The sequence below is a fragment of the Canis aureus genome, chromosome 16 (assembly GCF_053574225.1).
Source record: "Canis aureus isolate CA01 chromosome 16, VMU_Caureus_v.1.0, whole genome shotgun sequence".
NCBI lineage: Eukaryota > Metazoa > Chordata > Mammalia > Carnivora > Canidae > Canis > Canis aureus.
The window spans coordinates 62,808,720-62,828,412 of record NC_135626.1 but is presented as its reverse complement, the minus strand read 5'-3'; the positions used below and the strand labels follow the sequence as shown (position 1 = coordinate 62,828,412).

General features: G+C 67.9%; 3 protein-coding genes and 1 long non-coding RNA gene across 10 annotated transcripts in view; 2 read left to right on the top strand and 2 right to left on the bottom strand.

Moving 5' to 3' along the window:
* Positions 1–2,620, top strand: part of NPLOC4 (NPL4 homolog, ubiquitin recognition factor) — a 65,852-nt gene extending 63,232 nt beyond the window's left edge. For all 3 annotated transcript variants that reach the window (XM_077854592.1, XM_077854591.1, XM_077854590.1), the window contains one exon: positions 370–2,620. In XM_077854592.1, coding sequence (XP_077710718.1) covers positions 370–527 — 158 coding nt within the window. In that variant the 3' untranslated portion in view covers positions 528–2,620. The remainder of the gene's footprint in view (positions 1–369) is intronic.
* LOC144287175 (uncharacterized) lies at positions 507–3,960 on the bottom strand. Of its 2 annotated transcripts, none has more exons than XR_013355055.1 (2): positions 3,220–3,960; positions 507–2,255 (listed from the first exon to the last, which is right to left on the bottom strand). It is a non-coding gene; the product is annotated as an uncharacterized LOC144287175 (long non-coding RNA). The 2 variants fall into 2 exon arrangements; XR_013355054.1 differs by lacking the exon at positions 3,220–3,960 and adding an exon at positions 2,575–3,198.
* Positions 3,961–4,522: 562 nt separating this feature from the next.
* Positions 4,523–13,261, top strand: FAAP100 (FA core complex associated protein 100). Of its 4 annotated transcripts, none has more exons than XM_077854585.1 (9): positions 4,523–4,697; positions 4,782–4,900; positions 5,549–6,492; positions 7,390–7,546; positions 8,141–8,913; positions 9,019–9,155; positions 10,121–10,237; positions 11,890–11,976; positions 12,357–13,261. In XM_077854585.1, exons 1-9 carry the CDS (start codon positions 4,533–4,535, stop codon positions 12,486–12,488), a joined length of 2,631 nt encoding a protein of 876 aa, XP_077710711.1. In that variant the 5' UTR covers positions 4,523–4,532; the 3' UTR covers positions 12,489–13,261. The 4 variants fall into 4 exon arrangements, with proteins under 4 accessions (XP_077710711.1, XP_077710713.1, XP_077710712.1 ...); XM_077854587.1 differs by having other exon boundaries at positions 9,048–9,155; positions 12,357–12,497; XM_077854586.1 differs by having other exon boundaries at positions 9,019–9,165; positions 12,357–12,497.
* On the bottom strand, positions 8,684–19,592 carry FSCN2 (fascin actin-bundling protein 2, retinal). The gene is made up of 5 exons (XM_077854593.1): positions 18,587–19,592; positions 16,023–16,179; positions 15,663–15,784; positions 15,217–15,384; positions 8,684–15,141 (listed from the first exon to the last, which is right to left on the bottom strand). The coding sequence occupies exons 1-5, from the start codon at positions 19,410–19,412 to the stop codon at positions 14,936–14,938; spliced, it is 1,479 nt and encodes a 492-aa protein (XP_077710719.1). The 5' UTR covers positions 19,413–19,592; the 3' UTR covers positions 8,684–14,935.
* Between the last annotated feature and the right edge of the window lie 101 nt (positions 19,593–19,693).

The window sequence follows — 19,693 nt, the reverse complement described above, 5'->3', positions numbered from 1 at the left end:
TCAGTGGCCCAAATGTCCATGAGGAGGGGCACGGGTGGCCAGAGGCCGTGTTTTCACCCGGAACCCAGCCTTGGTAGTAGGAGGGGGAGCCCCTGACCCGCAAGCAAGGAGGGCAGCAGTGGGATTGAGCCGGTCGCGGTTGACAGCTTTGAGTTCTGCGGGTGGCTGCCCTGTAGGGCAGGGCTCTGTGTGCGAGCAGGGCCCCTCGGAGGTCCTGCAGCCCTGTCTGTCCGTGCCTCTGGCTGTGGTGGAGGCCAGAGTCGCCTTTTACTCTGCTGAGCAGCACGATAGAGGGCTCTCGGGGTGGAATGTCTTCCCCACGCGGAAACACCGAACAGCAACGAATGGCCACTTCTCTTCCACCCACAGGCACAGTCGGAGTACAGCTTCCGGGTCTCCACGAGTACGGCGCCGTCGGGGGCTCCACGCACGCCGCCACGGCTGCCATGTGGGCCTGTCAGCACTGCACCTTCATGAACCAGCCTGGCACCGGCCACTGTGAGATGTGCAGCCTCCCGAGGACCTAGGGCTCCCGGCCCCTGCTGGCAGGACTGGGCCCAGCCCAGCCCTCTCTGAAGCCGGGATCATCATAACCATTGCCCGATGGCGGGCAGCCCTGATGGGCAGGGCAGGGTGGCTGCCCTCGGGTCTCTGACCCACAAAGCTTCTCAGCAGCAGGCTTCCCTGGAGGGAGAGCCAGGCTGGTGCACTGTGGGCTGACGCCCCGTACCAGCCTCCCAGGTGGCGGAAGGACTTGGGCACCTCAGAACCGTCCCCTGGGGTTGGGAGGGGTGGGGAGGGCTTACTGTCACTATCCACCTTTCTCTTCCCTTCCTCTGGATGCTTTTTGTTCTCACCCCTCCCACGGTTCCAGTTGGGAGTTCCTGGTGGCTGCTGTACCCAGTTGCTCTGGGCAGACCCTGGCTGGGAGACTGCCTCTTCCCCTGCCGGGGGCCATTGCCATGGAAACCTGAGTTGGCCCAGGGTTCCTGGCCTCCCTTGTGCTTGATCTGCAGGTTAATTTGCTGCCCACCCTCCTCCTTGCTCTCACCTGACCTCCAGGTGCGATTTTTAAAGTCTGCGTTGGTTGTAATAACAGTTATCAGTAATTTCTGCTCAGAAGACTTTTATTTATTTCTTTTTAAGATAAAAACTACATAAAAGGGGAGTGAGAGAGACTAGTTCCCACTTCCTTTCCTCTAGTAGTGAGTTCCCAGGAGCGGGTGCAGGGAGGACACAGGGTGGGCGAGGGTGGACAGAGACCCACGGTCATTTCTTGGAAGTAAACCTCAGTGCCTGAGACTTTCTTGCCAAGCCACACAGCTGTAGATGTGGTCCAGCAGGAGGGCAGCAGCCCCTCCAGGAGGCTGATGCCTCGGGCCAGGCCTCCCCGGGGTGCACTAGGCTGCCCAGGTCCCAGAGCTCTGGCCCCTTCTTCCCATTGCCCTGCCCATCCCCTGGGCTCCTGCACGGTGACAGAGCCGTTGCATCAAGCCCCCGTGAGAGTATGGGTTTGGCCTATTGTGAGGCCCATGGGGACTGTTGCGGGGTCCCAGGACAGAGGTCATGGTCAGGCCTTGTACCTGTGCACTAGGGTCCCCAGGCAGGTGTGGGCGGCACCCTGATGCCTCTTTGCCTTAATGAGGGCCGGGTCTCGGAGCTGCATGGCACCCACAGGAGAGGTTGGCCCAGACATGGACTGCCCTGGGGTCGGGGGAGGCCTGTGGGACTCTCCCTTAGTCACGGCACTGTGGACAGAGAACTCTGGTCTCTGCGTGTTGGCTTTTCTGGTGGTAAGGGCTGTGCCTGGCATCTTCCAGTGCACCTGGTGTGGGTCACTCAAGACTGGTCTGCTCTGGGGGCCAGGGCCCCATCTGGTTGGGTCTGCCTTCAGCAGAGCCATTGGTGTTGGCGAGGGGGTGGGGTGGGCCGGAGATGTGCTGAGAAGCCGGCCTGAAGCACCGACCCCCACCGGTGTGTGGTGATTGTCGCCGGAGCTCGGCTCCCAGCCACCTGCTGAGGGGCCACCCATGGCCTTGCGGATGTGATTCTTGCGGCTGCGCTGGCTGGAGCTCTGGCCCCTGGGATCCGATGTGAGGCTGCAGAGGAGCCTGGTGGCCCGGGCCCTGAGCGCAGCCCCCTGTCTCCCAGGGCCCCTCTCCACCGTTTACCCCAAGCTGGTTCCCCTCTCTCTTCAGCCAACGTTCTCCTCACTCTGAAGTCGTGGCAGATGCATAATTCGTTTTGTCTTTTAGCTGAAAGAAAAGTGTGATTTCTCTGCTTTTGGTTTTGAGTCACTTTGTTCAGTAACGCACTTTATTGTCCAAATAAATAGACTCCAAGCTCAGCGTAAGGGTGTGGGGGGCACCCCGCCGGAGGCTTTGCCCCAGCAGCTCAGCCACCTCCTCCCGCACAGAGGGGTCACCCGCACCACCTGCATCCTGCTGGCCCTCGCGTGGACACAGCCTCTCCCCGGGGGACGGAGCTGGCTGCCTCGGCCTCTGACCAGCTTGCCCCGGGTGCTGCCACTCCAGCTCCGCGGGGCCGTGGCCACTGGGCCTGCCATAGCGTTACCTGGATGCCGGCCCCGCCGTGAAGCCAATAAAACTCCTGAAGTGACTGCTGTGCTCCAGATTGTCATTCCTGGGCCCTGGGGCCTTCTGTGCCCCAAGTGTGCCTGCCTGCTGCTCCCAGGTTGGCCTCCTCGGGCCACTGAAGGGGAGACCCCAGCGCGTTACCGGGCTGGAAGAGAGCCGCCTCCCTCGGGTGCTTCCCTGCCCGTCAGCCATGTGGCTGCTCCTGGAGGGGGGAGGGCAGATGCTTGCAGCAGGTGAGGGATGCAGTCTGGAAGCCCCCAGACGGTTCGGGTGTCGGGTGAGTGGGCTGCAGCTGACGTGCTGCTCGTCCTGAATCCCCTTGCCGATGGCAGCCAGAGGCACCCCCTTTTGCTGTTTGGATACCAGCCTCCAAACACCCCTCTCTGTACCACCCTGTCCTGTGGCCTCGAGACTCCGGCCACTGTCAGGGCCCCAGGGGCTCTCAGGCCTGGCTGCTCCCAGCAGCAGTGCAGTTGGCATGACCAACCATAGTCCCCAAGTTGGTCACTGCCCCCCTCCCCGACCCCTGGTGCACCTCAGACTGTGGCTCGATGAAGGAAGCCCCCCACCTCAGGGAACAGCAGAGACCCTGTGCTGCCTGCGAGGGGTGCCCTGCACTCACCGTGGCTCCTCCCTGCATTTAGCATCAAAGGCAGTAACAGCAGTGCGCAGCTTGCAAGCCCGCAGGAGGCTGTGCGACTCCTCACCAGCCCTCAATTCCGTTTGTCTGTAAATCCCCTGGGACTGGCACTGGGGGGGGGGGGGGGGGGGGCGGGGGCGGGGGCTGTCCCTGGAGGTAGGCTGTTTATCATAAAGCCAGGGCATGGGGCAGCGAGTGGTGACCCAGCCCGACACTGCCTGCAGGGGCATCCTGGCCAGCCCTACCTCCCTCCTTCAGTCCCTGGCGCCTGGGAGGGCTGGGATGGGAGTGAGCTCTCCAGGCACGGTGGTCGCCTGGCGGGGGAGGCAGAGTGCCCTCTCCTAGGAAAGGAGCCCGCCCTGCTCCCCGGTTGTGAGGGTCTCACGGGGAGCTCTTCTTCGGGCCGCCCTACTCTTCCCCCAGCCCCGACTTCACCGTGGACCGAGTGCTGCGTTCACCTAGAGTTCAACCCAGAAACCCTGCAGCAGTGGCTGCCACGGCCGGCGCGAGGTGCCCCCCTCACCCTGTGCTCCCGGGTCAGCGCTGGGGCTGGGGCTGGGGCTGGGGTTGGGGCCGCCCAGCAGGGGCCCCTTGCACGTGCCCGGGGGCTTGCACGCTCGCCGTTGCCTTGAGGGAGGGGCCCACGTGGCCGCTGCAGCCCTGGCCCCAGTGGTCGGCGCCTCCCCAGCAGGGAGCAGGCAGGGGCGTGGCGCGGGGAGCCGTGTCGCTTCGCCCCGCCCCACGCGGTTACCGGCCGGGGGCGGGGACGGCGGGGCGGAGGGCGCCTCCGCCCGAGGTCAGCTCAAACCCTGGCGGGGGGCGGCGGCAGCTCGGGGAGGTGACCCGGGGAGGTGACCCGTCCCCGCACGGCGCAGCGGGGAAACCCCCGACTCCAGGAGCGGCCCGCGGGGACCCTCGATCTCCGGGCCCGGCCTGCAGGGTCCCGGGGCGCACGGGGGGACACGCGACGCGACCTCGCGCTCAACCACCGGGGCTCGGGGCCCCGCACGGCCGTGGAGCGTGGGGGGCTGCCGGCCGCGGGGCCCCCACCGGGAGGGCGCCGGGGGCGCGAGCGCAGGCCCCGGGGTATCCCGCGTGTCCACCGCGCTGCTCGCGGGGCGCAGCCGGGCCTGGGGTTCCCGCCGTCACCCCAGCAACCCGCGCCGCGGAGCCCGGGCCACGCCCCCGCCCCGCCCCGCCGGGCCGCTTTACGGTGGAGGTCGCGCCGCGACGTGGGCGGCCGTAAAGCGCCCCCGCCCGCGCCCCCGCCCGCGCCCGCCGCCCCCGCCCGCAGCATGGCCAGCCCGGCGCCGCGGGTGGACTACCTGGCGGCCTTCCGCTGCCCGCTCGGGGGCCCGGCGGCGGGCAAGCCGCACGTGCTGTGCCGCGGGGCCGAGCTCTTCGTGTCCACCGGGCGCGAGCTGGTCTACGTGTACGACCAGGAGGGGCGGCTGCTGACCGTGAGCGCCGGGGGGGCGGGGGGGCGGCGGGGCGCGGGCCCGGGAGGCGCTGGCCTGACGCCGCCTTCCTTCCCCCGCGTCCAGGCCGCGTACCGGCTCCCCGGGCAGGTGTGGCACCTGGAGCTGTCGCGCCCCCGCAGGACGCTCTACGTGCTGTGCGCCCGCAAGGGCATCTACGGCTTGGCGCTGGGCCAGGCGAGCAGGTGACCCGGGGCGGGGCCGCGCGTGCTGGGGCCTCGGGGCACTGGGCCAGGGCCCCCCAGGGCCGGAAGGCTCAGGGCCGGCGCTGAAGCCCGGGGTGCCCCTCCAGCAGCCTCCCGCTCCTGCAGAATCCACAGGAAACGAGCATCTGGCTGCAGTGTGCACCCGAGGCAGGGGCGGGATCCCCCTTTTGCACGGGGCTGTGTGGTTAGCCGTCAGCCAAAGCACCCTGAGCCCCGGCCAGTGGTTAGAGGGGCCGCCCCCCCGTGCACCAGTGCAGAGCCTAGACGCAGATTCCTGCCCGTTGCTGGCTCAGGACTGGAAAAGGGAGAGGGTGCGGTTCACAGACTAGGTCTTGGGGGTCTTACAGGTCTGCACCCATGAGAATTTGCTTCTGAGCCCCATTTCTCAAAGCCCGATACATTCCATTGCATGTGTGTCCTGGGGTGACTGGTGCCGATGACAGTGGTCCGTGGGCAGCTGGGAGGTAGTGCGGCGGGCCAGCTGCCCCCGGGTGGGCCTTCTGACGAGGGGCTGTCCTGGTCACTGAGGTCACTCCCCGGGAGACTCCAGGCCCAGTGTGCTCAGTGACGCCGTGCGGGTACAAGAGCTTGTGAGCCTTCTGACTAGCGGTTCCCTGGTTTTTGAAGGTCCGTGAGCCAAGGTGACGGGGAGGACAGGGACAGCGAGGACAGTGCGAACGGTGAGCCCCCTTGCACCGTGATCCCCGTGGACCCGGAGGCCTGCATCCTCCCCAACACCACTCTGTGTGCTTTCACCGTGGTCGACGACATGCTTGTCACCCTGGTACAAGGCCCTGCCCGGTGGAAGGTACAGCTGTTTGAGTGTCCCCGTCCAGGGAATGACGCTAGACCCGGAGGCCAAGTCGGCGAGGTGGAGTTGTCCACCTCCAGCCCCCTGGCTGGGACCCTTGGGGAGCCCGCAGCCCCTCGCTCCCTGCCGGTGCTGTGCTGCGTGTCACCGCCGGGTAGCAGCGCGCTGCACGGCCACGTGCGGGGCTCCGGGGGCTTCACGCTGGAACAGGCCCTCTTTGGGCTACTCTTTGGAGTTGATGCCTCCCTCCTGGAATCACCCGTGATCGTCTGTGGCCTCCCCGATGGCCAGCTCTGCTGTGTGGTCTTGAAGACCCTGGTCACCTCAAGGTTGTCCCCTGGTGACCCAAAGGCCCTCGTCAAGATCCTCCATCACCTGGAGGAACCTGTTGTTTTCATTGGGGCCTTGAAGACCGAGTCATCGGCTGAGGACACACACCCTGACTGCCTCGTGGCACTCGGTCACCACGGCCGGATCCTGGCCATTAGGGCCAGCTGGGCTGAGGTAGGGAACCTGGTGCCAGACCTGCGGGAGTGCAGGCTCCCAGGGCCCGTGCTCTGTGCGGCTTGTGGCGCAGGGGGCCGAGTGTACTATAGCACTCCCTCAGAGCTATGTGTCGTGGACCTGGCTGCGGGAGGCGCCCCCTGGAGGCCCGAGCAGCCCGACGGAGGCCCAGGAGGCCTGCCATCTCCGCTGTGTCCCACCAGCTTAGGCATCTGCAGTGTCGTCACCCTGTCTGTGTTGTCCGAGATGCCTGAAGGTACAAGCTGCTATTAGAACCTGAGACCCCACAGCCTGTCATGGTGGGGGTGGGACGTAACGGGTGGCTGTCTCCTGTCCCGTGAACTGGCCTGTCCCCCTCACCTTGCTTTGTTTCCGTGTCTCGCACACCTGATGGGCGGGCTTCCCAGCTGCCATAGCTCGGCACCTGGCGCGCCTTGTCTCAGGGCCAGGGTGTGCCTGGTCTGGTGTCTTGTGTGGCTGGGGGTGGGGCTGCACCTGGTGGCCCAGGCAAGGGCATCTGTCCGTGACGGGGCTATGACGGGCAGTCCAGGGAAGTCCACATCACTTCCAGTTAAGCCCTGGCATTTCTGAAGGCTAGCAAACACCTGCCCCGCTTCCCGTGGGGCCCGCTTCCGGCCCGCTCTGTACCCGGACAGAGCCCAGAGAGGGCTGGAGCCGTGTTTGCCCGGCGCCATGGGGCAAGGACAGAGCCACCCTCCTCCAGCGCACGCAGTTGTCCAGATGGCCCACGAGGCCTGCAAAGCCACAGGGGTCAGTGCTTGATGTCGGGTGAGAGGCCGAGTACATGGCAGCACCACGTACGGGCTCCGTACCCGCCGTTCTGGCTGCCATGCCTTGGCCTGTGGGAGATGCCAGACGGCTGCAGGAGGCGGGGCCCAGGGGTGGGGACGGGGACGGGAGGATGCTAGGGACAGCAGGCTTCCAGAAAGGCCCCAGTGAGTGCGGCGCCCTTCCCATGCAGCCCTGGGGGCAGCCCCACCAAGGCGGCCCCTTCGATGGCTCTCCGCGGCCCACGCGCGCGTGCGGGGCTCCTCAGGGCCGTGTCCGGGGCCTGCTTTTCTCCCTGGGGCACTGGCCCCTGAGGATGAGCCCCTCCCCGCCCACTGACCGGCCCGTGGCCGTGCCTCTCCAGGGGGCGCCAGGCTCCTGGCCCTGTCCGCTGGGGGCCGCCTCATGATCTGCAGCCTGGCCCTGACCTCCGACGCGCCGTGTCCCGGCAGAGCCACCGTGGCCAACAGCGGCCAGAAGATTAAGGAGCTGCTGTGTGACATCGGCACTGTGTCTGAGAGGTGAGCGGCCGCGCAGCCTGCAGCTCGGACAGGCCGGGGCTGCGCCCGTGGGAAGGTGAAGGGACGCCGCCGCCCCCTAGAGCCCGCCTGCCGGCCCCTTCTCGCCCCCTCCCGGTCCCAGCGGAGGTCCCAGCGGCTCTTTGCTCTGACCCGGCGGGGAAGCGGGCTCCCGCCACCCTCAGCGGCCCTTCTGCATGGCCCAAGTGCGTGGGTGGGCTCTGGTGCCCTGTGGCTGGGGCTGTGGTACCTGCCGCCCTCTGGGCCATCACGGAGGAGCGCCGGGGCCAGTTCAGTGCGGAGGGACGCGGCGAGGAGGCCAGCCCCCCCGCGGACACCACCGGCCCACGCAGCCCTGACCCATTGGCGCTGGAAGTGTGCGCCGGGTCAGCTCCGTCCTCTGGCTGCTGTGGTCCCACCGCCCGAGAGAAGGCATCAGGCCAGGTGGCTGGGCGGGACCGGAGTGCTGCCCTCAGGTGGTGCTGGCTCCTCACGGATGTGTGTCCGGGAGCGAGGTTCTGGTGCCTTCCACTCCCGGGAGCAGGGACCAGGCCCCCGCCACCTTCCCCGCCCTCGGCGCACGCGTGTTCTTTCCAGGGTATCTTCCCTGAAGAAGGCAGTCGACCAACGGAACAAAACCCTGACGTGCCTTAACGAAGCCATGAATGTGAGCTGCATCCTGCTGGCCAGCCGGGAGGGCCCCAGGCCCATCTCCTGCACCACCAGCACGGCCTGGAGCCGCCTGCAGCTGCGGGATGTGCTGACGGCCACCCTCCGGCTGCAGAACGACAGCGGCTTCCGTCTGGACCGGGGCTGGGCCTTGTGTGTGCAGGTGCTGACCAGCTCGCAAGCCCCAGACCCAGACGTGGCTGGCTCGGCCACCACCTACACCATCCCCGTGGACCAGCTGGGCCCTGGCGATCGGCGGGAAGTGACGCTGCCACTGGGCCCTGGTGAGGATGGCGCCCTGGACCTGCCCGTGACGGTGTCTTGCGCGCTACACTACAGCCTCAGGGAGGTCGTGGGCGAGGCCCTGGCCCCTTCAGAGTCTTTCAAAGACTCCTGTTTGGATGAGGGCCCCCCCGCCGTGCTGCCCGAGCAGGACGGCATCTGCCTGCCCCTGAGCGAGCACACCGTGGACTTGCTGCAGTGCCTGCGCTTCCCTGGCCTGGCTGCACCCCACACGCAGGCTGCCAGCCTACTGGGCCCCGCTTGCGACCCTGTGGACACCTTCTTGGGAGCTCTCCTCGGGCCGCACGGTGAGCCAGCGGGACCTGCTTCCCTGTGGGCCAAGTTCCTGCCCCCGTCGGTGGCTACGATCAAGGTGTCAGCAGAGCTACTGAGGGCCGCCTTGGGGCCCAGTCACTCAGGTTGGTGTTGCTGAGTGGTCTCACTTGGCCCCAGGGCCTGTGGACACGGGGCCCCACCCTCTCCCAGGACCCACCGGAGCTCACTGCGCCGCCCCTGTCCACCAGCCACGTCCCTGTGCTGTGCCACCCTGCAGTGGCTCCTCGCCGAGAACACCGCGCTGGAGGCCGTGAGGACCCGACCACTGTCCTCCATCCAGGGAGTGGCCCCAGATGGCACCGAGGTCCACCTCACCATCCGAGAGGCAAGCAGGGGTCAGCGCCCAGGGGGAATGGGCCTGTATGGTAGTGGTTCTCCGCGTGGCATCTCAGGGCTGATTGAAGGTGTCAAGGCACGGGTCATCTGCCTGGCCAGGGTTTCTGACACGCGCCTGGGGCATGGCTGTGCTGGAGCGGCCTCTGTGGCGCTGGGGTGTTCCTGTGGGGACCGGCCTGTCCTTCACACGTGGGCCCCCACCCCCCGCGCTGGAGGTGTTCGTGGCCAGGTGCCCCAGCACTGCTTAGCGGTGGTCTGTACCCCAGGGCATCGCCCACTGACTCCAGTCCCTGAGCGGGGACTGCTGGTGCTCTGGCCCCTCGCTCTCCACACTCGTTCCTCCCTGAGGTGCTCCTGCTGGCAGGCCCAGGCCATGTCCAGCAGACTCTTATGACCGAGCACTGGGTTTTTGCGGAGCCGCCCAGGCTGCCAGGACACGTGTCCCTGAGGCGGTGGGCCGGCCCCTGCACAGCCTTTCAGGCCAGGCCATCATGTCTAGGTTGGGGCGTCCCTGGGCCCTGGTTCTGGGCCCTGCATCACAGGTGCTGGAAATGGCCAGGTGCTCTTGGTCTTCCTAAAATGCCCAGGCCCCTGGGGCCTTGCACATCCTGGCCCACGGCCCATCCCTGTTGGGGTTTTAGCTTCGGCTTTGTGGGGTTGGGATGTTCTGGGGAGCAAGTGGCTGATTGATCACCCAGCCAGCTCCCTGTTTCACATCTGAAACCCTGGCCCTGCTGTTGGGACCCGGGATGCCCAGTGTGGGCCGCAGGGTGGTCCAGGCAGGGACTGTCCACGGTGAAGCAGGCACAGTCACTTCCTTGTCCAGTGAGGGTCATGAGTCTAGATTCTGAGGGAAGAGGACTGGGGTCCCCAGGGCCTCTTGGGGACAGGTCGAGCTGCCCTCAGGGTGGGACGGGGCTGGGTGTGGGTGGTAAGACTCCTCCCGTGTTATAGGTGACCGTGACCCAGGTGTGCGCAGCAGGGCCCTTGCAGGCCATAGAGATCCAAGTGGAGAGCTCCTCTTTGGCCACCCTGTGCAAGGCTCACCACGCTGTCATTGGGTGTCTGCAGGTAGGTGGGCCTGCTTGGGAAGTCGGGGGAGGCGGTGGGGGGAGGGACTCGGGGCTGCAGGGGCGTGGCTGCCTGCGTGGGGGTCGCGGGACCGTCCCTCCTCCTCTCTGCTCCTGCGTGTCTGTGTCATGCAGGAGAGCTATAGGCAGCGGGGTGGCCGTGGGGGAGCTCTGCGGGTTGCCCTTCAGTAACAGGAGCTGTCCCTGCTGTGCTGGCAGCCCTTGCGCTCCTGTGACAGAGGACGGTGCGTGTTCTCTGTCACGGTCAGCCGTGGGTCCCTGCCCTTGCCTGGCCAAGCAGAGGTTGTGCGGAGAGGCCATGCGCCGGGGCTGGGTGCCCGGCGTGGGTCCCAGGCCGAGGCATCTGCACCCTGAGTCTCCGCATCTCTGTTGGGAAAGCGAGAGTAGGGCCACCCCACCTGGCGTAGCAGCCAGCAGCCACGTGGCCAGCCAGTCCGTTCCCCGCCCCCCCCCGCCACTGGTTCTGCCTGTGGCCTTGGCCCCAGAGGACTCTGCGGGGGCGGCCATCAGCCTCCCCTGGGAACTGGCCATGCACACTCCCAGGCTTGCCCCAGACCCTGAGAATCGGAGGACCCGCAGTCTAGGCTTTTAGGCTTTGACGAGGCCCTGAGTGCTGCTGGTATCGACACCCCGGTGTGCCCAGGGCGTGGGTGCCACTCAGGAGCCCGTGTCCCCTGCGGTCACCCCGTGCGGCTCCACGATGAGAGCAGTGTGGCGCGTGCCACTCGGGACTGTAGTTGCAACACTGCAGGCTGTCAGCGGGGCTCTCCCAGCAGGGACACCCGGTCCCCAGACTGGTTCCCGTTCCTTCTGCCCAGAGAGGCCGGCGCCTCAGATGGTGTCTCCCCATCCCAGACCCTGCCGGGCACGGCAGCCAGAGCGTGTGCCAGGGGGAGGTGTGACCACCTTGGGCAACAGGAGTTCAGTGCTGTGGGCCGAGGCCTCTCCCCACGGCCACGTGCGGACAGAGCTGTTCTTCGTCTGTCCTGACTGCTTGTCCTCATTGCTCCCCCTCAGACTTGGGGCGCACCGCGTGCGCTCCTCCTGCCTCGTTGGCAAGTGCAGTGCAGTCCCAGTGCAGTCACGTGCTGAGCTGCTGGGGCCGCACTTGTGCATGTGGATTTGGGGGCCATGGTTTGGCGGCTAACGGGGAGGCTGGGTGCCCCCGCAGGAATCTGTGAGGGGGCCGCAGGCCATGGGCCCTCCTCTGCCAGCGGACATCGTGCTCCCCGGAACAGGAGCACCCTTGAGAACCAGCACATGTTCTCTTGGCTCCTCAGTTTTGGGGACCTGCCAGGTGGGTGGTAGCCACAGAGGCTGGCGGGGCCTCACCGCCTGAGCCTGTCTGGGCACTCGGATCTGAGCCCCCAGGAGCTGCCTGGGCTTCCCCCAGAATGTGGGACAGGCAGCAGCCCCAAGGGGGGCCATGCCGAGTGCATGTGCCACTGGGGCGGTTTGGGTGGCCCCCGCGGGGAGCAGCAGCCAGGACTGAGGAGCAGGTGACTGCCAGGTACCTCTCTGTCAGGCGAGGGCTGGAGTGGAAGAGGCACAGGGGCCTCGGAGGTGGCGGAGCAGGGCTGAGGTCAGAGGGGTGGGAAGCGTCCTCTGCAGCCCCTGCCCCTGTCTCCCCAGAGGATGGTTGTGCAGCAGGCTGCCCAGAGCTGCAGCCCGCCTGACATCCGTGTGCAGTATCTCCGCCAGATCCACGCCAACCACGAGGTGAGGCCCCTTGGCTCCTGTCCCCGGGGCCTCCCAGTGGCCTGGCCAGCAGGGACCGCCCCCAGCCAGGCTTCTCTGGGCTCACACACCCGCGTCATGGGTCACCCAGCACTGCGGGCTGCCCAGTGCTCAGCCAGAGGACTCTGCTCCTCACTCCTCATGGCTGTCCGCCTCCACTAGGACCCTTCTGTCCCCTGGGGAGGGGGTCCCCCTCACCCCAGCTGTTCGCTTCCGTCCTGAGGGGACTTGGGGGCCTGGCTGCACGTCCCATGCAGTCCTGGGTCACCTGCCACAGCCCATAGGGTTTGTGCATGATGGGAGTCCCCAGAGGGGTGCCCGGCAGGAAGGCAGGGTCCGAGCCCTTGCTGCCCCCCCTCCAGGCGCTGCTGCAGGAGGTGCAGACCCTTCGGGACCGGCTGTGCACGGAGGACGAAGCCAGCTCCTGCACCACTGCCGAGAGGCTCCTGCAAGTGTACAGGCAGCTGCGGAGTCCCAGCCTCCTCCTGGTGTGATGCCTGCAGGGCCTGTCCGTCCCACCACGGTGCCCACGTGGTCTTGGGGAGGAAAGCCCAGGACATGAGCGGCTGCTGCCCAGCTCCTGACCCTGGTGTCACCGTGGGGAGTGGGGGAGGCAGCTGAGCTTGGCCGCCGCACAGGACAAGGGCACCGGCCGCACGTGGGTTACAGGCGCTCAGGGAGATGTCCACGCGGGCACGGGGCCCTGCCCTCGCTCCCCACCCAGTCCGCCCGCATCATTCCTCTTCCTTCAGCACCTGCCCACGGCTCCCCACTGAACCTGGTCATGGCACTGGAGCCCTGGGGTGGCTCAGCGACACCCCTCCATCCAGATGTCAGGCCCTGGAGACGGGGCTGGGGCCACAGAACATGTCGGTGTGGGACTTGGGGTGGGTTCATTTCTGTGGCCGGGGCCGTTCCTACCACTCCGGCCCCCACTCACCCGCGCACACACCGTCTTGCCCCCACCCCTCCGGGACCTCAGCCCTGCCCCTGTGCAGCTGCCAAGGTCACCAGCTGGGACCACGTTCCCCCGTGGCTTGAGCACATCACACAGGTGCCTCCGGCCGGGGCTGCACCCGCGCCTTGCACTGTGCGCGGTATCCAGGGCCCCTCAGCCTGGGCTGTGGCTCCACTCTGGTGCTGGTGCTTTTAGCATCTGGGGGGGTGACCCTCCTTTTGGACTTGGACATGGACATGGTGCTCTCCTGTGCGTGCGGGAGCCGCGAGGCACCCCCTGCCCCAGGACAAGTCTGTTCTTCGTGTTGAACTCAGTTTCCGCTGTGTGTTTTATTGGGGGGGGGCGGGCAGTTTCAGCTGCATTTCTGGGGCCCCTCAGGTACACTTGGGTGAACCTTGTGTTGGCCTTTCCATGGTCGTAGGAGCCAGTAGGGAGTCCCCCAGCACTGGGCCGAAGTGCCCACCAGGCCTTGAGGGTGTGGGAGGACCGAGCCATCTCCCAGTGGGTGCTCCCCATCAGAGCCAGGAGAGTGGGGGTGGCTACACGGAGTCCACGCTGGGGGGTGGGGGGCGGTGGTACCTCCTCCCTTGGCCCCGGGGGCTTGCTGGGCTGCCTCTGATCCCCACCGCGCAGCTGTTGCCCCCAGGGACGCCTGGGCACTGGTCCTCCCAGGGCTGGAGCAGCAGTGGGAAGGGGCGCTTCTGCAGCTGGCAGGAGGCCCCTGGAGGGCGGGGCAGGTGTGGGGCCGTCATTCAGGGCCCACCACCTAGTCTCCAGAAAAGGAGAACCCCAGGGACGCCTGACAGGTGACAGGAAGTACAGTGGAGTCACATGGAACCTTCACAACCGAGGGGGGACCGTAGTGGGGTGAGGACCAGTGGGACACAGGCCATAGGACGGGCCTCGGCCCAGCCGGATGCTCAGGGCAGCGGCAGATCCGCGGGGAGCCTCTGCTGGGTGCCCTGCCAGCGCCCCATCAGGGACGGGACGTCCCACGGCTCCAGGTGTCCCTCGCCAGCCTCTGCTGCATGGGGCTCCTCACCCCCGGCGTGGCCCCCTCACCCGGTCCCAGCCTGCCATGAACCCCCAGCTGGCCCCTCCTGCAGCCCCCCAGCCCTCTTCCTGCCTCTCCTCCCCGGCCGCGCGTGCTCTCCTCAGCAAGTGTCTATGGGCAGGCGCGCCATGGCGTCAGCAGGGGGTTCGGGGACCCCAGCGGGATCCTCACACTGTGGTCAGCGAGGGGCGTTGGGGACGCCAGCAGGATTCTCACACTGGTCAACGGGGCAGGTTGGGGCTCCCGATGGGATTCTCACACTGGTCACTGGCTGTCACCTTGGGGCGCCTGAGCAGGTGACCCCAAGCCCTACCCCGAGTGCCAGCAGGGGGCAGCACAGGCTGTGGCTGTTGCCGCTGCCTCAGGGCTCTGGGTGGGTCCTCCCAGGGGGGCACACTGGGGACCCGCAGGAGGAGGGCAGTGAGGTGAGGAGCAGGCCAGGCTGGGGGGTGTGGGTCGGGGGGTCTTCCCGCTGTGGTCTGCACATGCGCCTGGATCCCCACCCTGCGAGCGCACCACAGTCCTCACTGACCCACCGTGGCCCCTGCTGGGGGGGTTTCGGGACCCGGGCCAGGGGAGCAGCTTGGATGGGCGCCTCCCTTCAGGCTCTAGGGCACGTGACCCCCGGGGTCTGCATCTCCCCCTGGGCTCTCCCCTCTGATGCCCTGGGTCACGCAGCTCACCCAGGAGGCACCGGCCGGGGTGGGGGTCCTTGGGGGCTGGGGAGCCGCAGACCTTGCCCTGGCATCCAACCTGCGTGGGGCAACGAGAGGGGGGTAGCAGGAGGCCTGGAGCCCGCCTGCTAGGCTGGGGAGCCCTGTCCCCAGGTGCTTGGGGCATTGCCTAGGACGCCGCCCGGGAGCCCCCCGAGACCCCAGTGGCCGCCACCCGGCCCGCAGGCCCCGGAGCCGCCAGGCCGTGATGCAGGCTCAGTACTCCCAGAGCGCGAGCCCCACGGGCGCGTCGGCGTCGGCCCGCAGCAGCCCCGAGGCGCCGCCGCGCAGGTACTTGCCGCCCCGGGCGCGGATGGCCAGGCGGCCCCGGCCCCGGAACTCGAATAGGAAGTCCTCGGGGCGCTCGCCGTCGCTGCGCACGCTGCCGTGGCTGCCGGTGTTCCAGAACCCGCCGCCGCGGCCTGGGGGCGAGGGCGGGTCGGCAGGGGCACCAGGTGGCCCCCCACCCTGCGCTCCCCCGCCACCCCGGGGCCCACCTCGGATCTGGTAGGCGCCGTCGCTGAAGCTCAGGTGGAAGACGTCGTAGACCGAGCGGTTGGTGTCCAGCTGGTTGGAGCCGCGGCGGTGGCAGACGAAGCCATCGAGGCCCCGGAGCACGAGGATGGGCCGGTTGATGAGCTTGAGGATGAACTCCTCGTCCTCACCTGGGGGGTCGGGGTCGGGCCGCCGGCGGGGTTAGGGTGGGCGGTGGGGCCCCGGGGCACAAAAGGCCGCAGCCGCCGGTGACACAAGCCCAGGTGCCTCTATGTGGCGGTAGGTGCCCAGGGCTCCGGCTCCTCGCCGTCGGGAGCAGTTACCTCCAGCGGTGAGGTCGGGGCACTTGCCGGCGGAGGGACCAGCTCTTAGAGGCGGGGTGTGGGCAGGTGCCGTCCCCCGGGAGAGGCCCGGCCCCGGGTCCCCAGGACACGTGGCGACTGCTCACCCACAAAATCACTGACGGCCGCCAGCTGTCCGTTCTTCTTCATGCACACGTAGCGCCCGTTACTGGCCTTGAGGGCCACCCGCCGGCCGCGCCACTCCACCTCAAACATGGTGTTGGCAGAGCTGGGAAGGTCAGGGTGAGGTCCCCTCAGGGCAGCAGGGTGTCGGGAGCTGAGGGCCAAGCTTTCCTCTCCCCCTCGGGTCCAGCACCGAGCCCAGCCTTCCGCTGGCCCGCACCACGCACCACCATTCAGAGCCCCCCTCGCCCCAGTGGGGGTTCTTTCCTGGCTGGACTGCTGCTGCGGTCCTTGGGGGCCGGGGGAGGTGGGGGTGCAGGTGGAGGACGGGGGGGGACACTCACACCTGCGTGGCCGTGGCCTGGATGCCCCCGTGGGCAACCAGGGTCCAGTAGCCTCCTGTGCTGGAATAGAAGGTGCACTTCCCCGTGTCGCCGTCAGTCTGCATCAGGAAGGTCTCGTGGTGCAGCTCTTCGTCCTGGTTGGCTGACACGTTGACCCCTGCGGGAGGAGACGGGAGCCCCTCACGCCTCTCCCTGGGCGGGGGCGGGGGCGGGAGCCAGGAAGATGGGGAAAGCAGGCTCTTGGGGCACCTGCCGGCAGAGGGGCCTCCTCCAGAGCCTTTTGGAGTTAAGGGGCGCCCGGGGGGCTCTGCCGTTGAGCATCTGCCTTTGGCCCAGGACATGACCCCGGGGTCCCGGGATCAAGTCCTGCATCAGGCTCCCTGCACGGACCTGCCTCTCCCTCTGCCTGGGTCTCTGCCTCTCTCCATGTCTCTCATGAATAAATACATAAAATACTTTAAAAAGAAAACAAACCGGGCAGCCCCAGTGGCGCAGCGGTTTAGCGCCGCCTGCAGCCCAGGGTGTGATCCTGGAGACCCCGGGATCGAGTCCCACATCGGGCTCCCTGCATGGAGCCTGCTTCTCCCTCTGCCTGTGTCTCTGTCTCTCTCTCTAGCTGTGTCTCTATGAATAAATAAATAAAATCTTTAAAAAAAAAAAAAGAAAAGAAAACAAACCCTTTGGAGTTAAGATCTAGAAGGCGCTCCTCGGAGGCAGGAGCCGCGCGGCCGGGTGGCCACACTGCAGGCCGCGACACTGCGTTCCCTGTGGGCCTCGGCCTGACCCCCCGCAGCCCAGGAGCCAGGCCCCGCAGTGCCAGCAAATCCCCCACTGTGCTAATCATCAGGTAATCTGCCTGCTGCTGCCCTGGCGCCCCAGGACCCACACCAGCCTCTATTTATAACCCCCCTCCAAAGCTGCTGGGTGGGCACAGCGGGCTCCCTCGTCTTCCCCCACCCACGGCCCAGGGCACAGCTGGGGCCTGGGGTTCACTCCCAGGCCCGTCGTCACCTCCCTGCCCTCCTCTTGTGTGCAGATGGCAGAGCGGGAGGAAAGGGGGCCCGAGGGTCCCCAGGAGGGCAGGGCAGCCTGCACCGGAGGGGTGAGCCTTGCCGTCCTCCACCAGCGCCTGAGGCTGCTCCTCCCGGCCCGGGGCAGCGCCATCCCCACCGTCCCATCAGCAGCTGTGATGCTTCGGTCACGTGATCGGGCCTGAGCTGGCGACCGTGTCCATCTGGGGCCCCATCACCCCCAGACTTCCACTTCTATGAAGCCCGGCAGTGAGTGCGGCAGGAAGAAGCCGACTGGTTCAGGGGGTAGCAAGAAAAGGTGGTGGGTGGAGAGAACGGAGAACCGGGGTGCTCCCAGACACCCGGTGGGGAGCAAGATGGCTTGGGGGCGGCCTGGCCAGCAAAATTGCTGGGATCCGCAGAGCCCCCAGCTCCGCCTGCCTCTTCCCCCAAGACCCAACCCATGTCCTGCAGCTGTCGTCGCCAAGGCAACATCTGAACATCGGGGGGCAGGTCACAGGCCCCGGGGTCATTGCACAGGGCCGAGCAGGCCAACGTGGGTGCCCCCGCCTCTACGGCAGAAGGCACGTCGCGTCCTTAGCAGGGAAATGGCCCGTGGCAGAGACGGTCCGAGCAGGGCAGCAACCACCACCACCGTCCCCGCCAGCGCCACCGCGTCACGTGCCACCTGCACCCGTACAAGTGCTTGCGTGCCCAGCGCCTCCCCCGAATCGCACAGTCACCCGGGGCCTCCCGCAGGCCGGAGCGCGGTGCGGCTAGACTGGGAAGGACAAGGACCGATGGTCTCCGTTGGGGCCCAGGACCGGGCCGGGGTCCACACGGGCGCCCGGGAGGTGTTCGCTGAATGCCCGTCGCTGCAGGACTGGCCTTGGGGACCCCGGAGCCGCAGCGGGGCTGCCCCTCCCGCGTGCTCCTGGCTGGGCCCCTGCCAGCTGGACTCGCGGTGGCCGTGGGCCAGGTCAGGGCGTGCCGGGCCACTCCCAGGTCTGTGCGCCCAGGTGGGGGCAGCTAGGGGCCACTCCGGGACCTCAGGTTCACCTGGGGGGCGTGTGGTCACGTATGGAGGCTCCTGGTCACACGAGGCGGGGCTGACGCAGAGCTGCACCTGCCAGGCAGCGACAGCGCATTCCACCAGGAAGCCAGGCCCCGGGTGAGGCCACCAGCCTGGAGGGACCTCAAGGTCCCTCCTGGTTGGACGAGGATCCCCACCGGTCAGGCACGGAGGGCTCTGAGTCAGGGCCGCAGCCCAGGGCCACAGTGTGCTCGCCCCGCCCCCACTTTCCTGTAAAGTTCAGAAGATGGAGCAGACGAGAAGGGGAGCAGGGGGCAGCGCAGCGGGGGCACAGCCCCCCCCCCCCACCGTGGCGGCCCCGGCCTTGCCCGCCTCCCCCAGGGCGCCGCCGTCCGTCCAGCAGGCCCAGGGCTCGGGGCGTCAGATGGAGCCGCCGCCTCAGCCGCCTGCACCGTGCACTGCCCCCCACCGCCGGGCCCCGTGACCCCTGAGGGCGCCCCCGCACGCAGGGCCCCCGGTACCTTGCCGCACCGACACGTAGCGGCGGTTGGCAGCCAGCAGCACCACCTGCGGGTGACTCTCCTCCAGGTCGAAGAGCTCGTCCTTGCCCGGCCGCGTGTTGCGCCCCGCCCTGAGCGAGCCTGCGGGCCCCGCGGGCGCCAGGTAGCGGCCGTCGCAGTCCTTGAAGGCCAGCTTGCCCGCCTTGAACTCGAGCGTGTAGCAGGCACTGGCCTCGGGCTCCCACACCAGGCGGCCGTCGCTGCGCAGGTAGCGGCTGTCACAGGACTTGAGGCAGTACTGGCGGTTCTGGAAGATGAGGGTGATGAGCGCGTCCACGCCCCACGGGGTGTTGCTGTCGGCCGCCATCTCGTCCTCCTGTGGGCACAGGTGCACGTAGCGCCGGCGGCTCACGCTCAGCAGGTGCGCCTGCGGGTGGATGGCCAGGTGCACGGTCCACAGCTCGGCCGGGGAGATGGCCGTGGCGAAGCAGGACAGCCGGTCCTCGGTGCCGCCGAAGAAGCGGCCGTGCGGCTCGGACCGCAGCACCCAGCGCCCGTCGGGCTGCGGCAGGACCAGGAAGCGGCAGTCGCGGCCCGGCCGCTCGGCCTCGCAGGCCACGCGTCCGTCCTCCTCGGCGGACAGGTAGCGGCCCAGGTGGCTGCTGCGGAGCAGCACGGCGCTGCCCTGGCCCGGGTCCGGCTCCAGCACCCACATCTGCTTCCTCTTGAGGCTGGGCGCCGAGGCGTTGACCTTGAAGCCGAAGCTCTCGGCGGTCAGGTAGCGGTCGGCGTCGTTGACGAGGCCGAACTGGATCTTCAGCACCTGGTGCAGCCCGTTGGTGGGCATCTTCGGGCCCGGCCCCGCGCCCCCCGAGTGGCCCGGGAGGCTCTCTGCGCGTCCCCCGGAGGCCCCGCCGGCCTCATGGACCTGCCGCCCTCTGGCCGCGGCTGCGAGGGCGGGTGGGAGGCGGATCCGAGTTGCTCCGGCTTAGGGACGCGGCTGCCTTTTGTTACCTCAGCTTGGATTTCAGCCACCCCTGGACTGCGGGCCGGGCCGGAGCCCGGGGCACAGGGGTGGGGAGCTCCACCCGCCCGCCTGACCACCTCCCCGCGTGTGCTGGCGGCCCC

What these genes read in the sequence shown, in the direction of transcription:
- FAAP100 (XM_077854585.1), top strand. Translation starts at nt 4,533, where the DNA reads ATGGCCAGCCCGGCGCCGCGGGTGGACTACCTGGCGGCCTTCCGCTGC. An exon ending in CTTGGGGCCCAGTCACTCAG is followed by an intron (nt 8,914 to 9,018) that starts GTTGGTGTTGCT and finishes CCTGTCCACCAG; the next exon opens with CCACGTCCCTGTGCTGTGCC. An exon ending in CTGTCATTGGGTGTCTGCAG is followed by an intron (nt 10,238 to 11,889) that starts GTAGGTGGGCCT and finishes CTGTCTCCCCAG; the next exon opens with AGGATGGTTGTGCAGCAGGC.
- FSCN2 (XM_077854593.1), bottom strand. Translation starts at nt 19,412, where the DNA reads ATGCCCACCAACGGGCTGCACCAGGTGCTGAAGATCCAGTTCGGCCTC. An exon ending in CAGGCCACGGCCACGCAGGT is followed by an intron (nt 15,785 to 16,022) that starts GTGAGTGTCCCC and finishes TGACCTTCCCAG; the next exon opens with CTCTGCCAACACCATGTTTG. An exon ending in GGCCGTCAGTGATTTTGTGG is followed by an intron (nt 15,385 to 15,662) that starts GTGAGCAGTCGC and finishes CCGACCCCCCAG; the next exon opens with GTGAGGACGAGGAGTTCATC.